The sequence below is a fragment of the Eptatretus burgeri genome, chromosome 3 (genome assembly GCF_056783735.1).
Source record: "Eptatretus burgeri isolate ZD-2024b chromosome 3, Ebu_testis_v1, whole genome shotgun sequence".
In the NCBI taxonomy this organism is placed as follows: Eukaryota; Metazoa; Chordata; class Myxini; order Myxiniformes; family Myxinidae; genus Eptatretus; species Eptatretus burgeri.
In genome coordinates this window covers 101504897-101521818 of record NC_140963.1, presented here as the reverse complement: position 1 = coordinate 101521818, position 16922 = coordinate 101504897, and the positions used below count along the sequence as shown (strand labels likewise).

Genomic DNA, 16922 nt, shown 5'->3' with positions numbered 1-16922 from the left:
TGCCAGTTGCAAACTTGTGAAGCAAATATCGATCGAGCGACGAGTTGTAATTGAGAAATCTCATCTTCACACCAAAACAATATTTTGTGCAAATGTATTTCAAGGTATCTTGCCGTTTATAGTGGAGGGATACCAGCTTGCCTTTCAAGGATATAAATACAAGGATTTAGACAAGCAAGTTTGGCACAGGAGGATGACATTCGGTTCATCATGCTGGCACTACAACAACAACAACAACAACAACAACAACAACAGAAACCATCACCCATCCACACACAAACTACCTACAAGTCCTGCCAATGCCCCTGTACTCCTCTATCTCCAATGGTTCTAGTTACCTTTCTAATTCCAATATAAATCCATCGACTGTTTCTGCTGCCACAACCTTTCAAAGGAGACCATTCCATGCATCAACGACTCTGAGTAAAAGACCCCTGCCTTATTACTACCCTCACTCTCCTCTTCTTTACTTTTCGGCTGTGTATGGTCTCTGGTCCTATCACAGTATGTGCTGCTGAAAAACTCCACTTCACCTATGTTGTCCACACTCTTCATTATCTAAAACATCTCCAGCAGATCCCCTTGTAATCTCTTCGTTTCTGATATATAAAGTCCTGTCTCCTTCAACCATTCCTTGAAGCTTAGTCTAGCTAGCCCTGGAATCAATTTGTATCTCTATGCTCCTCTCTCTCTCTCTCTCTCTCTCTCTCTCTCTCTCTCTCTCTCTCTCTCTCTCTCTCTCTCTCTCTCTCTCTCTCTCTCTCTCTCTCTCTCTCTCTCTCTCTCTCTCTCTCTCTCTCTCTCTCTCTCATTCTCTCTCATTCTCTCTCATTCTCTCTCATTCTCTCTCATTCTCTCTCATTCTCTCTCATTCTCTCTCATTCTCTCTCATTCTCTCTCATTCTCTCTCTCCAGCTATGTCCTTCCTCAGATGTGACCAAAATTGCACCCAATGCTCTAGATGGGACCTCATGAACATCCCACAGTGTAAAACTGCAGCGACGGCCGCAAGAGTTTCCAGCGGATCAGATCAGATCATAAGGATGAATTATAATTTGTACAATAATGCTATGGAACAGAATTTGAGCATTTGCCTATGACATGTCGAGCCTGTATTCGAATATCGACCGAGCTATAAACTGTCACCCTGGTGCTTCACAGGCAGGGCATTGTTTGCATCACTGTGCGATGATGGTGGATGTGGCACAAAGCTGGGTGCCCCATCTACCATCATTAGTTGGAGGAACTTAAAGATCCTACGGTGTCTTTTGAAAAGAGGAGGCAAGCTGCGACTTATCACCGGCACCCGGAACAAATTACAAATTACACCCATAACAACTTAGAGCCGCACTTAAATAATGATGCAACCAGAAGACTGAATTCAGGATGAAATCCCAAAAGTATTATTTTGACCAAGAAAAAAGATGCATTTGTGCATCATTCGTACGTTCCTCTGTCTCTCGTTTCTGGCGGCCGCTTCCCTTGCTGTGTTTGAAAATCTGCGTACACAAGCAAAGCTCAACATTCACCCAGAAGAAGAGTATGACACCAAACGACAAACATTTTAAATGTATAATATATATGTATACATACATATTCACTAAATAATAAAAACAAAAAACAAACAACGATGACTTCAGATCAAGGTTAAAATGCCATTACTACGATGCTCCAACCCAAGAGTATAATGCTGAAAGAGATGCGTGCAGAGCAGCTTTCATCAAAATGTGAGTTTCATTCCAAACTTCCATTGCAATTGTCTTGAAACCGCTCGCCCAGCGGTCCAGTTGGGTGCACATCACCGGTGATGGGAGGTCTACAAGAGGAAGCTGCTTCCATTGTCACTCGCGGTCGTTTAGTGAAAAGAACAAACCAAGTCGTTCCAGTGACCCATCTTATCAACAAGCGCCTTATCGCGGGAATGAACGGCTGCGGAACTTTAATGTCAAAATAAATCCAATTCATTGTTTATAAGCATTCCCCACACGATGATTGCTTCATTAATTGTCTTTTCTTTATCTCCTTCCGTGACGGAGCCTTTCCTTTAATGCCCGTCAACAAACACACCGCGGGAGAGCCGCGTTCCCAGCGGATTGGATTGCCTTTCTGAAATGCCCGCCGCACTTTGATGATTGGCTGAAGATAGAGTTCAAAGGACTCCCCACCGGACGCTCACTGGCTGGCGGTGGACCAAAGGACTATCGAGTTCCAAGGAGCGATTCCGACGGACACAGCAGAGCTCCTCTGGAGATGGGAGGGAGAGCACCCGGTGAAGAGGTCGCGACGAGAGGGAGAGTTGGTGGCCTATAGCAGGCCACGGTGCTTACGGAGTGAAGACACTATGGCGGCACTGGCCATCATCAGGAGCGACGTGTCTGCTTTTCTGCAGGTCAGGGTTGTTACGTTACAACTTAGCAACTTGGTTTGAAAGTTTTTCTTTTTGAAAGTTTTTTTCTCCCTTTAAATGTATGAGTGAATGAAGTTCTCAGTTGCCTTTATCCCGCTCACCCCCCAATGTTTGTAGGACCGTACGCCGAGCACCTCGCCAGAATCCTGCGTGCAACACTATGATCTGAGGCCAGGGGTGCTGTCCTCGTCTCGAGGATACTTCTGGAACGGAAACTATTTTTCTTCCCCGGGACAGACCCACCAGCAAAGGTCTCTGAAGACGCAGCTGTGTGTACCCCTTAGCTGTTCAACTCGGGAAATGCCCCTGACCCCACCGGCTGAGTCACCGGTTTCTCGAGAAGCCTCGATGGTAACGATGGTGAACGCGCCACACCTGGCTTCCTCCACGTGCCCTGGAAACTCGCATTATACACCCTCCATGCAGGGCTACCAGGTGTCCTCACCGAGCGCTTCTGCGATGCCCCACTTTGTGTCGCACCATCGCGGGGGGTCTACGATGTTCCCAACGCAGCAATCTGCCTGCACGACGGAGGAGATGTCTTCCTGGTGGGGAGGGCCAAGCATGCAGTCGCCAACCCCCCGTGCCGAGGTGCCGCACCACTTCCCGCTGCAAGCACCGATAACTCTCAAGCAGTCGGAGCTCCCCCTCGTGCAGTACCACTCCCAGCTCGCTGCGTTGCTCGGTGCCAAGACCGCGGTACCCGCGGGTACCCGCCGTTGCAGGCGCTGCCGCTGTCCTAATTGCCAAAGTCCCTGCAGTGGCGATGACCCTGGGTCGAAAAAACGCCTACATGTTTGCCACGTACCCGGCTGCGCCAAGGTCTACGGCAAGACGTCGCACCTGAAGGCGCACCTTCGCTGGCACAATGGTGAGCGGCCCTTCGTGTGTGGCTGGCTCTTCTGCGGGAAGAGTTTCACGCGCTCGGATGAGCTTCAAAGGCACGTGCGCACTCACACGGGCGAAAAGCGCTTCGCGTGCCCCGAGTGCGACAAGCGCTTCATGCGCAGTGACCACCTTGCCAAGCACTCCAAGACACACCAAAAACGCAGTTTCAAGGTCGAGGGAGCTAAAAAGTAAACGAATGTAAAGTGATGATACCGCACTCGTGTAATCCTGCGGCGTACACATTATATGAGCCACTGGGCCATTTTAACAAGAGCCAAGTGCCTCTGACCTTCGAGGTCCGAGTTCCACGCGTGCGGAGCTTTAGACAAACTTTAATTTGTATCATAAATATTTTTTTCCCCTGAGATGCAACTTCAGGGTATGTTTTGACTTGGAAAAGCTGTGTGTACTCATTTTAATCGCTGTTTTAACAACTTCGTGAAAACTTTGGAGTCAACTTTTACAGAAAAATTCAACTTTTAACACTGCTTTAAAAACTCACTCAAACTTCTTTTATACAAATAAAGTTCTTCCTTTTGATACATTTAACCGGTGTTTGTCACTGGCAATGTCGTCTTGTAAAATTTCACGTACTGGTGTCATTTAAAGGGTTAATATTTTGTGGATAAAGTGCAGGAGCAAAAGTTTACTCTTTCCTTCTCATGCGTGCCAATTGTGCGAAACATTAAATATACAATCGCACTGAAATCCACTCCTTATTGTGGATTGTGATTCCGATGTTACCATTTCCTTCCCAGGGAAGTAATCAGTAGATTGGTCGTGGTACGTTGATGAATTGTTGGCACCACCATGGCCTGCTCTTTTCTCAATGCACAGGAAGGCTGGACCTTCACCGTTCGACCCTCGGTAGAATGTGCATCGTCCGTTGGTGGTGGAGGCGAGAGTGGGCACTAATTATTCCCAAGTTATTGTTGGGAAGACGGTACGCCAGTTTAATGTCCATCCAAGGGACGGCACACACATTGATGAATCACCCTATCTGTGAATAACCAGGATGGCAGTTTATAGCTGGGTCAGGATTCAAACCCGGGCTTGACATCTTGGAGGCGAGTGTGCGCACCTCCAGGGCCTATACTACCCTGCCAACCCGAGGGTGGACAATTAAAGGTGTTAATTATTCCGTACTTGCCAGCCAGGGTCAAGACTGTTTCGGAAACACCTACTCACAACCACTCGCACACCTATGAAGGAATGTATTGCATTTCACTCCTTCATTCGGTCAACTCAGAAGGGCATAACAAGGGGGCAATGATGTTAAAAAAAGAAAGTGAATTTTCAAAGTAAATGTGTTTTTCAATCAAGGAAGAGACAACTATTAGTTATGTCGTGGCACCAATTATTCCCACCTGGTTTTTGGTGAGTTGGAGAAGATATTGGCTCAAGTCTTTTACAAATCAGGTGGCAAGACCTGGTGTTCTCCCAAAGGTGATTTGGGCAGGAATTTGTGAAAAGAAAATTCAGTGTTGTTCATAACTCACCTACTCTTCACGAAAGACACCGTGGGGATCTTTAACACAGCTTGATGGAGCTGGCGCCTTTGGGCTGGCGCCCCTGCCTCACACTTTGCCTTCTTGATGCAGTGGAAAGGAAGGTCCTCAAAATCATTGGGATCGACTACGACGGAGCGAAGTGCGTGTCTCGGCCTGTTATCCTCACATCCCAGTCAGGTTGGTGGCCTCTCTGTATTGTACCATCTCATTTTTGCTCTTGCACCCTCTGCCCTCTCTTGGCTCTGTCCCTCCCAGGTGTCTGCAGGGTTCACACGGTCTACCAGTAACCCTCTTATTGTTAAACTCCCAAAATCCAGGCTCACCACAAACCGCCACTCACTTGTTCCTTGTTTTTCTTTCGCCTTTCGAACCAACCTTCCCGAGTCTGTTCAGTTCCATTTCCCCCTCCAGGGATTCAGGACAACTGTTCACCACAACCTTAAGTCATCCCCCCATCCATACTCATGATCTATTCTACCCCAAGTGACCCCATTCCCAAACACTCTCTTTTTCCATGTTATTGTGATTCCTCCACAACCCCCCTCGCCACTTTTCCTTTGTGCGTTGTCAGTTGGTTTGTTCCTTTTATATTTCATCCCCACTTTCCCCTTCCTCTTCTTGCTGTGATTCATTCAGTTCACGTGAAGCTTGTTAACCCCCATGTGTAGGTCTTCCCCTCCCCTTGATCTCACTCTCACTCTCTCACTCACTCTCACTCTCACACTCACTCTCATTCTCACACTCACACTCACTCTCACTCTCACACTCACAATCACACTCACACTCACTCTCACTCTCACTCTCTCACTCATTCTCATTCTCACTCTCACTCTCATTCACTCTCACTCTCACTCTCACTCTCACTCTCACTCTCATTCTCATTCTCACACTCACTCTCATTCTCACACTCACTCTCTCACTCACCCTCACACTCACACTCACTCTCACTCTCACTCTCACTCTCACTCTCTCTCTCTCTCACTCACACTCTCTCACTCACACTCACACTCACACTCACTCTCACACTCACACTCACACTCACTCTCACTCTCTCACTCTCACACTCTCACTCTCTCACTCTCTCACTCTCTCACTCTCTCACTCTCTCACTCTCTCACTCTCTCACTCTCTCACTCACTCTCACTCACTCTAATTCTCACACTCACTCTCACTCTCACTCACTCTCATTGTCACTCTCGCTCTCGCTCTCACTCTCGCTCTCACTCTCACTCTTGCTCTCACTCTCACTCACTCTAATTCTCACACTCACTCTCACTCTCACTCACTCTCATTGTCACTCTCGCTCTCGCTCTCACTCTCGCTCTCACTCTCACTCTTGCTCTCACTCTCACTCACTCACTCTCACTCTCACTCTCACTCTCACTCTCACTCTCACTCACTCTCACTCACTCTTCTTCTCACACTCACACTCACACTCACTCTCTCTCACTCACTCTCTCTCACTCTCACTCTCACTCACACTCTCACTCACACTCTCACTCTCACTCTCACTCACACTCACACTCACACTCACACTCACACTCACACTCACACTCACACTCACACTTCTACTCTGCTGTTGGTGTTTTCCCCTTTCCATTCTGTTGAAGGTGGACTGAGTTTAACATTTCTTTGTTTTTTCCAAGTTCCCATGATATGTCGCCGCCCTGAGGGCAGAATGTTTGTGAGCCGCCCTGAGGGAAGAATGTCTGTTAGCCGCCTTGAGGGCAGCATGTTTGTGAGCCGCCCTGAGGGCAGAATGTTTGTGAGCCGCCCTGAGGGCAGCATATTTGTGAGCTGCCCTGAGAGCAGCATGTTTGTGAGCCGCCCTGAGGACAGAATGTTTGTGAGCAAACCCTGAGGGCAGCATGTTTCTGAGCCGCCCTGAGGGCAGAATGTTTGTGAGCCGCCTTGAGGGCAGCATGTTTGTGAGCTGCCCTGAGGGCAGAATGTTTGTGAGCAAACCCTGAAGGCAGCATGTTTGTGAGCAAACCCTGAGGGCAGCATGTTTGTGAGCCCTGAGGGCAGCATGTTTGTGAGCCGCCTTGAGGGCAGCATGTTTGTGAGCCGCCTTGAGGGCAGCATGTTTGTGAGCCGCCCTGAGGGCAGCATGTTTGTGAGCAGCCCTGGTGGTAGCATGTTTGTGAGCCGCCCTGAAGGCAGCATGTTTGTGAGCCGCCCTGAAGGCAGCATGTTTTTGAGCCGCCCTGAGGGCAGCATGTTTGTGAGCCGCCCTGAGGGCAGCGTGTTTGTGAGCCGCCCTGAGGGCAGCGTGTTTGTGAGCCGCCCTGAGGGTAGCATGTTTGTGAGCCGCCCTGAGGGCAGCATGCTTGTGAGCCGCCCTGAAGGCAGCATGTTTGTGAGCAGCCCTGAGGGCAGCATGCTTGTGAGCCGCCCTGGGGCAGCATGTTTGTGAGCCGCCCTGAAGGCAGCATGTTTGTGAGCCGCCCTGAGGGCAGCATGTTTATGAGCCGCCCTGAAGGCAGCATGTTTGTGAGCCGCCCTGAGGGCAGAATATTTAACGCACGGGTTTCACCATCTTGATGAAAGCACGTCTGCACTGGGCTCTCAATCGGATCTCTGGTACGGTGATTACGTACCGACGACATTATAATACTGTCGGGCTTTTTGAAGCAAGTAAGAAAAATAAAAATGTATTCGTATGTTTTGCTGGATTGGAAGGCTCGCTCGGAATTTTACACCGTGATAAGGGCGCGTGATTAAATTTCCTCCGACGTCACTTCCGCGTTTCGTCGTTTCCATGGTAACGTTGAACCGTTCTGTGGCCCGCGCTTTCAGTTCCATGTCGTGACGAAGAGCGATACGAAGGACGTTGTGAATTTGTTGTTGTGCTGAAGATCCAGTGGAGGAGATATTTCGAAATCGTGAGTGAATGAGTTATTACTGAGGGTCATGAAATGGTGAACAAGACGAGTGAACGTTTCAAAAACCCGGAATATATATGAGAAAGTCGAGTAATGTTTTACTGGATACATATTTTATACTCACTGGAATATCCGTTGTCTGCCCGAGGAAATGTGAGTGCATGTGGGATCGGAGGGATTGAGGAGGAGTTGGTGAGGAGAGGGGGAGGGACATGGGGGGAGAAAGTGGAGTGGGGAGATACCTGGTTGTCCAGGTGAACTTGAGTTTGGGGGTGAGCATTGAAATTGGTGGGGGTTGTGGGAGGCTTGGGGTGTTGGTGTGGGGGAACATCAAAGTTTGGCTGTGATCAGTGGTTTACTCCGAAATTTAAATTGGGTGGGGGTGGGGGTGGGTACCCCAAAATTTAACCTAAGGGTAGGGGGTAGTATATGATAGTTTATTGCTGGGGTTCTAGGACGGGTGTTCGGATAATTAATGTGGGGGAGGGTGTTTTACCCCAAAATTTAACCGAAGGGCATGGGGTAGTTAATGATAGTTTATTGGTGGGGTTGTAGGATGGGTTGTTGGATAATTAATTGGGGGGGGGGGGAGAGTGTTTTACCTCAAAATTTAACCTAACGGTATGGGGTAGTATATGATAGTTCACTGCTGGGGTTCGAGGAGGGGAGTTCGGATAATTAATGTGGGGGGGGGGTTGTGTTTTACCCCAAAATTTAACGTAAGGGCAGGGGTAGTATATGATATTTTATTGCTGGGGTTCTCGGAGGGGTGTTCGGATAATTAATGGGGGGGGGAAGAGTGTTTTACCCCAAAACTTAACCTAAGGGTAGGGGGTAGTATATGATAGTTTACAGCTGGGGTTCTCGGAGGGGAGTTCGGATAATTAATGTGGGAGGGTTGTTTTACCCCAAAATTTAACGTAAGGGTAGGGGTAGTATATGATAGTTTATTGCGGGGTTTCTCAGAGGGGTGTTCAGATAATTAATGGGGGTGGGTGGGGGGGAAGTGTTTTACCCCAAAATTTAACCGAAGGGCATGGGGTAGTTAATGATAGTTTATTGCTGGGGTTCTAGGATGGGTGTTCGGATAATTAATTGGGGGGGGAGAGTGTTTTACCCCAAATTTAACCGAAGGGTAGGGGTAGTATATGATAGTTTGTTTCTGGGGTTCGAGGAGGGGAGTTCGGATAGTTAATGGGGGGGGGGGGAGAGTGTTTTACCCCAAAATTTAACCTAACGTTATGGGGTAGTATATGATAGTTTACAGCTGGGGTTCTCGGAGGGGAGTTCGGATAATTAATGGGGGCGGGGGGAGACGGTTTTACCCCAAAATTTAACGTAAGGGTAGGGGTAGTATATGATAGTTTATTGCGGGGTTTCTCAGAGGGGTGTTCAGATAATTAATGGGGGTGGGTGGGGGGGGGGAAGTGTTTTACCCCAAAATTTAACCGAAGGATAGGGGGTAGTACATGATAGTTTATTTTTGGGGTTCTCGGAGGGATGTTCGGAGTATTAATTGGGGGGGGGGAGAATGTTTTACCCCAAAATTTAACCTAAGGGTAGGGGGTAATGTATGATTGTTTACTGCTGGGGTTCTAGGATGGGTATTCGGATAATTAATGTGGGGGGGGTGTTTTACCCCAAAATTTAACCTAAGCGTAGGGGGTAGTATGTGATAGTTTACTGCTGGGGTTCTAGGAGGGGAGTTTGGATAATTAATGTGGGGGGGGGGTTGTGTTTTACCCGAAAATTTAACGTAAGGGTAGGGGTAGTATATGATATTTTATTGCTGGGGTTCTTGGAGGGGTGTTCGGATAATTAATGGGGGGGGAAGAGTGTTTTACCCCAAAATTTAACCTAAGGGTAGGGGGTAGTATATGATAGTTTACTGCTGGGGTTCTAGGATGGGTGTTCAGATAATTAATGTGGGGGAGGGTGTTTTACCCCAAAATTTAACCGAAGGGCAGGGGGTAGTTCATGATAGTTTACTGCTGGGGTTCTAGGAGGGGTGTTCGGATAATTAATGGGGTAGGGGGGGTGGGGAGAGTGTTTTACCCCCAAATTTAACCTTAGGGTAGGGGGTAGTATATGATAGTTTATTTCTCGGGTTCTAGGAGGTGTGTTCGGATAATGAATGTGGGGGGGGGGGGGGGTGTTTTACCCCAAAATTTAACGTAACGGTACTGCAAGTATACGATAGTTTATTGCTGGGAGTTCTCGGAGGGGTGTTCGGATAATTAATGGGGGGGGGGAGAGTGTTTTACCTCAAAATTTAACCTAACGGTATGGGGTAGTATATGATAGTTCACTGCTGGGGTTCGAGGAGGGGAGTTCGGATAATTAATGTGGGGGGGGGTGATTTACCCCAAAATTTAACGTTAGGGTAGGGGTAGTATATGATAATTTATTTCTGGGGTTCGAGGAGGGGTGTTTGGATAATTAATGGGTGGGGGGGGAGAGTGTTTTACCCCAAAATTTAACCAAACGGTATGGGGTAGTATATGAAAGTTTACTGCTGGAGTTCTCGGGGGGGTGTTCGGATAATTAATTGGGGGGGGGGAGTGTTTTACCCCAAAATTTAACCTCAGGGTAGGGGGTAGTATATGATAGTTTATTTTTGGGGTTCTCGGAGGGGTGTTCAGATAATTAATTGGGGGGGGTAGAGTGTTTTACCCCAAAATTTAACCTCAAGGTCGGGAGTAGTATATGATAGTTTACTGCTGGGGTTCTCGGATGGGTATTTGGATAATTAATGTGGGGGGGGTGTTTTACCCCAAAATTTAACCTAAGGGTAGGGGGTAGTATATGATAGTTTATTTCTGGGGTTCTAGGAGGGGTGTTCGGATAATTAATGGGGGGGGAGAGTGTTTTACCCCAAAATTTAACCTTAGGGTATGGGGTAGTATATGATAGTTTATTGCTGGGGTTCGAGGAGGGGATTTCGGATAATTAATGTGGGGTGGGGGTGTTTTACCCCAAAATTTAACATAACGGTAGGGGTAGTATATGATAGTTTATTTCTGGGGTTCTAGGAGTGGTGTTCGTATAATTAATGGGGGGGGAGAGTGTTTTTATCCAAAATTTTCCGTAAGGGTAGGGGTAGTAGATGATAGTTTATTGCTGGGGTTCTCGGAGGGGTGTTCGGATAATTAATGTGGGGGGGGGGGGGGAAGTGTTTTACCCCAAAATTTAACCGAAGGGTCGGGGGTCGAATATGATAGTTTATTTTTGGGGTTCTCAGAGGGGTGTTCGGATAATTAATGGTGGGGGGGGAGAGTGTTTTAACCCAAAATTTAACCTCAGGGTAGGGGGTATTATCTGATAGTTTACTGCTGGGGTTCTAGGACGGGTGTTCGGATAATTAATGTGGTAGGGGGGGTGTTTTACACCAAAATTTAACCTAAGGGTAGGGTGTAGTATATGATAGTTTATTTCTGCAGTTCTAAGAGGGGTGTTCGGATAATTATGGGGGGGGGGAGAGTGTTTTACCTCAAAATTTAACCTAACGGTATGGGGTAGTATATGATAGTTTACTGCTGGGGTTCTCGGAGGGGAGTGCGGATAATTAATGTGGTGGGAGGGTGTTTTACCCCAAAATTTAACGTAAGGGTAGGGGTAGTATATGATAGTTTATTGCTATGGTTCTCGGAGGGGTGTTCGGATAATTAATGGGGGGGGAGGGGAGAGTGTTTTACCCCAAAATTTAACCTTAGGATAGGGGGTAGTATATGATAGTTTACTGCTGGGGTTCTGGGAGGGGTGTTCGGATAATTAATGGGGGAGGGGGGGGGGGGAGAGTGTTTTACCCCAAAATTTAACCTCAGGGTAGGGGGTAGTATATGATAGTTTCCTGCTGGGGTTCTAGGAGGGCTGTTCGGATAATTAATGGGGGGTTGGGGGAGAGTGTTTTACCCCAAAATTTAACCTTAGGGTATGGGGTAGTATATGATAGTTTATTGCTGGGGTTCGAGGAGGGGATTTCGGATAATTAATGTGGGGTGGGGGGTGTTTTACCCCAAAATTTAACATAACGGTAGGGGTAGTATATGATAGTTTATTTCTGGGGTTCTAGGAGTGGTGTTCGTATAATTAATGGGGGGGGGGGAGAGTGTTTTACCCAAAATTTTCCGTAAGGGTAGGGGTAGTAGATGATAGTTTATTGCTGGGGTTCTCGGAGGGGTGTTCGGATAATTAATGTGGGGGGGGTAGGGGGGAAGTGTTTTACCCCAAAATTTAACCGAAGGGTCGGGGGTCGAATATGATAGTTTATTTTTGGGGTTCTCAGAGGGGTGTTCGGATAATTAATGGTGGGGGGGGAGAGTGTTTTAACCCAAAATTTAACCTCAGGGTAGGGGGTATTATCTGATAGTTTACTGCTGGGGTTCTAGGACGGGTGTTCGGATAATTAATGTGGTAGGGGGGGGTGTTTTACACCAAAATTTAACCTAAGGGTAGGGTGTAGTATATGATAGTTTATTTCTGCAGTTCTAAGAGGGGTGTTCGGATAATTATTGGGGGGGGAGAGTGTTTTACCTCAAAATTTAACCTAACGGTATGGGGTAGTATATGATAGTTTACTGCTGGGGTTCTCGGAGGAGTGCGGATAATTAATGTGGTGGGAGGGTGTTTTACCCCAAAATTTAACGTAAGGGTAGGGGTAGTATATGATAGTTTATTGCTATGGTTCTCGGAGGGGTGTTCGGATAATTAATGGGGGGGAGGGGAGAGTGTTTTACCCCAAAATTTAACCTTAGGATAGGGGGTAGTATATGATAGTTTCCTGCTGGGGTTCTAGGAGGGCTGTTCGGATAATTAATGGTGGGGGGTTGGGGGGAGAGTGTTTTACCCCAAAATTTAACCTTAGGGTATGGGGTAGTATATGATAGTTTATTGCTGGGGTTCGAGGAGGGGATTTCGGATAATTAATGTGGGGTGGGGGGTGTTTTACCCCAAAATTTAACTTAACGGTAGGGGTAGTATATGATAGTTTATTTCTGTGGTTCTCGGAGTGGTGTTCGTATAATTAATGGGGGGGGGAGAGTGTTTTACCCAAAATTTTCCGTAAGGGTAGGGGTAGTAGATGATAGTTTATTGCTGGGGTTCTCGGAGGGGTGTTCGGATAATTAATGTGGGGGGGTAGGGGGAAGTGTTTTACCCCAAAATTTAACCTCAGTGTAGGGGTAGTATATGATAGTTTCCTGCTGGGGTTCTAGGAGGGCTGTTCGGATAATTAATGGGGGAGGGGGGAGAGTGTTTTACCTCAAAATTTAACCTAACGGTATGGGGTAGTATATGATAGTTTACTGCTAGGATTCGAGGAGGGGAGTTCGGATAATTAATGGGGGGGGAGAGTGTTTTACCTCAAAATTTAACCTAACAGTATGGGGTAGTATATGATAGTTTACTGCTGGGATTCGAGGAGGGGAGTTCGGATAATTAATGTGGGGGGGGGAGGGTGTTTTACCCCAAAATTTAACATAATGGTAGGGCTAGTGAATTATAGTTTATTTCTGGGGTTCTAGGAGGGGTGTTCGGATAATTAATGGGGGGGGGAGAGTGTTTTACCCCAAAATTTAACCTAACGGAATGGGGTAGTGCATGATAGTTTATTTCTGGGGTTCCAGGAGGGGTGTTCGGATAATTAATGGGGGGGAGGGTGGGGGGAGAGTGTTCTACCCCAAAATTTAACCAAAGGGTATGGGGTAGTATATGATAGTTTACTGCTGGGGTTCGAGGAGGGGAGTTCGGATAATTAATGTGGGAGTGGGGTGTTTTACCCCAAAATTTAACATAACGGTAGGGGTAGTGTATGATAGTTTATTTCTGGGGTTCTAGGAGGGGTGTTCGGATAATTAATGGGGGAGGGGTGAGTGTTTTCCCCCAAAATTTAACCTAAGGGTAGGGGGTAGTATATGATAGTTTATTGCTGGGGTTCTTGGAGGGGTGTTCGGATAATTAATGGGGGGAGGGTGGGGGGAGAGTGTTTTACCCCAAATTTTAACTGAAGGGTTGGAGGTAGTATATGATAGTTTATTGCTGGGGTTCTAGGAGGGGAGTTCGGATAATTAATGTGGGGGGGTGTTTTACCCCGAAATTTAACGTAACAGTAAGGGGTATTATATGATAGTTTATTGCTGGGGTTCTCGGAGGGGTGTTCGGATAATTAATGGGGGCGGTAGGGGGGGGGGAAGTGTTTTACCCCAAAATTTAACCGAAGGGTCGGGGGTAGTATATGATAGTTTATTTTTGGGGTTCTCGGAGGGGTGTTCGGATAATTAATGGTGGAGGGGTGAGAGTGTTTTACCCCAAAATTTAACCTCAGGGTAGGGGGTAGTATATGATAGTTTCCTGCTGGGGTTCTTGGAGGGCTGTTCGGATAATTAATGGGGGGGTGGGGGGAGAGTGTTTTACCCTAAAATTTAACCTTAGGGTATGGGGTAGTGTATGATAGTTTATTGCTGGGGTTCGAGGAGGGGAGTTCGGATAATTAATGTGGGGTGGGCGGTGTTTTACCCCAAAATTTAACATAACGGTAGGGGTAGTATATGATAGTTTATTTCTGGGGTTCTAGGAGTGGTGTTCGGATAATTAATGGGGGGGAGAGTGTTTTACCCAAAATTTTCCGTAAGGGTAGGGGTAGTATATGATAGTTTATTGCTGGGGTTCCCGGAGGGGTGTTCGGATAATTAATGTGGGGGGGGGGGTTAGAGGGGAGAAAGTGTTTTACCCCAAAATTTAACCGAAGGGTCGCGGGCCGTATATGATAGTTTCTTTTTGGCGGTCTCAGAGGACTGTTCCGGTAATTAATCATGGGGGGGGGAGAGTGTTTTAACCCAAAATTTAACCTCAGGGTAGGGGGTATTATATGATAGTTTACTGCTGGGGTTCTAGGACGGGTGTTTGGATAATTAATGTGGTGGGGGGGGGGGTGTTTTACACCAAAATTTAACCTAAGGGTAGGGTGTAGAATATGATAGTTTATTTCTGCAGTTCTAGGAGGGGTGTTCGGATAATTAATGGGGGGGGAGAGTGTTTTACCTCAAAATTTAACCTAACGGTATGGGGTAGTATATGATAGTTTACTGCTGGGGTTCTCGGAGGGGAGTTCGGATAATTAATGTGGTGGGAGGGTGTTTCACCCCAAAATTTAACGTAAGGGTAGGGGTAGTATATGATAGTTTATTGCTGGGGTTCTCGGAGGGGTGTTCGGATAATTAATGGGGGGGAGGGAGAGTGTTTTACCCCAAAATTTAACCTTAGGGTCGGGGGTAGTATATGATAGTTTACTGCTGGGTTCTAGGAGGGGTGTTCGGATAATTAATTGGGGAGGGGTGAGTGTTTTACCCCAAAATTTAACCTAAGGGTAGGGGGTAGTGTATGATAGTTTATTGCTGGGGTTCGAGGAGGGAGTTCGGATAATTAATGTGGGGGGGGGGTGTTTTACCCCAAAATTTAACATAACGGTAGGGGTAGTGTCTGATAGTTTATTTCTGGGGTTCTTGGAGGGGTGTTCGGATAATTAATGGGGGGGGTGAGTGTTTTACCCCAAAATTTAACCTAAGGGTAGGGGGTAGTGTATGATAGTTTATTGCTGGGGTTCTCGGAGGGGTGTTCGGTTAATTAATGGGGGTGAGGGGGAAGAGTGTTTTACCCCAAATTTAACCGAAGGGAAGGGGGTAGTATATGATAGTTTATTTCTGGGGTTCGATGAGGGGTGTTCGGATAATTAATGGGAGGGGGGGGAGAGTGTTTTACCTCAAAATTTAACCTAACGGTATTGGATGGTATATGATAGTTTACTGCTGGGGTTCTAGGACGGGTGTTCGGATAATTAATGCGGGGGGGGGGTGTACACTCCCCTGGGGGGGGCGGGTGTAGAGAAATCCCTGGCTGTGATGCTGCTGTTAATTACAGCGTCAGGATTTGGACATGTGGTGGCCCCTGGGCACCCTTCAATCATGGAAGCCCACCCTACCTTGGAATACTAAAAAGGTGACAAGTCTTATTTACAGTCATACATAAAGTATATTTTTCAAGAACAAAGAATCTGAACTTCTATCTAAAATAGAGAATGAGATTAGATGAATATCTTATATCTATTCCACTAACTACCAACTCCCATTCAGGCAATCACAAATACATTTTTCCTTACAATTTTTTTTTCATGAAATATGTGGAGGCCCCCTGGTTGTGGAGCCCCCTGGGCAACTGCTCAGCTTGCGCATGCCTAAATCTGGCCCTGGACTCAGCATCGTGTGTTGGTAATTTCGCTGGATGCATTAGTTGGTGCATCCAGGAAATAAACGCAGGGTTATTCAAGGCTGAATAATGTGAAAATATAGAATTTTTTTCTGCTGGTCTGGATAGGTTTATATAGTCTGCATCGATTTCGCTCGGTGAGGGTGAGGGTGCAGATAGGGAGAGGGAGGTTGGTTGTTGTTGAGAGTGTGTTCACTCCCCCCCCCCCCCCCAGGATGGTTTAGGACATTGTGCCAAACCACCCTGGGGAGAGTGAACACTCTTGACACCAAGTCATGGCACCATGTATCAAAGGATATAACTGATAAATCAGAAGAAACACACACAGTAAGGGGGGTGGGGGTTGGGGCAGTAGCTCAACTGGGGGTGTGGACACTCTTCATGCCAAGTGTGAGTAAGCCCCATGGGTGAAAGGCAGGGCTGGATTACGATTTTGTAGGCCCCTGGGCTACAGATACTGTGAGGCCCCCAGTGATAATTAACAAAAGCACGCAAATCGAATTTCGGATTCTTGAAATCAGTTTATTCAACTTCGACAACATAATGTCAACATCAGGAACCGCGTAGATGGGTGCAAGTGTAACACAACAAAAAGAGAAGAGATATTGTGATATTTTCAAAACTAAAATAAGTTTTTGAAATATCAAATTTATTTGACAAGGCTAAACAAAATTAAAATTCAAACATTTGCTTTGCGTAATTTCTTGGTAACAAATTTCTCCAAAACATCAGTAAATTGTAAATTTTTGAGAACATCATTTTCAATTGCCATGACAGCTCGTCTGTTAAGTCGTTCTTGTGTCATTGTTGACCTGAGTGCATTCTTTATATGTTTCAGCCTGGAGAAACTTCTCTCTCCAATCCCATTAGTTATCATTAAACACAAGTAAATCCGTAGTGCTATTTCAACATTATGGAATGAAGAAGTTAATCCATTTTTTAGCACAAGGGTGTAGATATCAGAAGCTTGTG

The 16922-nt window shown here is 46.7% G+C and overlaps 2 protein-coding genes across 5 annotated transcripts in view; both read left to right on the top strand.

The window, feature by feature from the left end:
- Window positions 1-1636: 1636 nt before the first annotated feature.
- On the top strand, window positions 1637-3844 carry SP5 (Sp5 transcription factor). The gene is made up of 2 exons (XM_085874708.1): window positions 1637-2389; window positions 2525-3844. Exons 1-2 carry the CDS (start codon window positions 2342-2344, stop codon window positions 3485-3487), a joined length of 1011 nt encoding a protein of 336 aa, XP_085730834.1. The 5' UTR covers window positions 1637-2341; the 3' UTR covers window positions 3488-3844.
- Window positions 3845-7535: 3691 nt separating this feature from the next.
- The window catches only part of ERICH2 (glutamate rich 2), a 46476-nt gene continuing 37089 nt past the window's right edge, over window positions 7536-16922 (top strand). For 3 of the 4 annotated variants that reach the window (XR_015056441.1, XR_015056442.1, XM_085874706.1), the window contains exon 1: window positions 7536-7691. The gene's annotated coding sequence lies outside the window, so the exon portion shown is untranslated. The remainder of the gene's footprint in view (window positions 7692-16922) is intronic. The other variant, XM_085874707.1, reaches the window with a different exon arrangement.

What these genes read in the sequence shown, in the direction of transcription:
- SP5 (XM_085874708.1), top strand. Translation starts at nt 2,342, where the DNA reads ATGGCGGCACTGGCCATCATCAGGAGCGACGTGTCTGCTTTTCTGCAG. An exon ending in ACGTGTCTGCTTTTCTGCAG is followed by an intron (nt 2,390 to 2,524) that starts GTCAGGGTTGTT and finishes CAATGTTTGTAG; the next exon opens with GACCGTACGCCGAGCACCTC.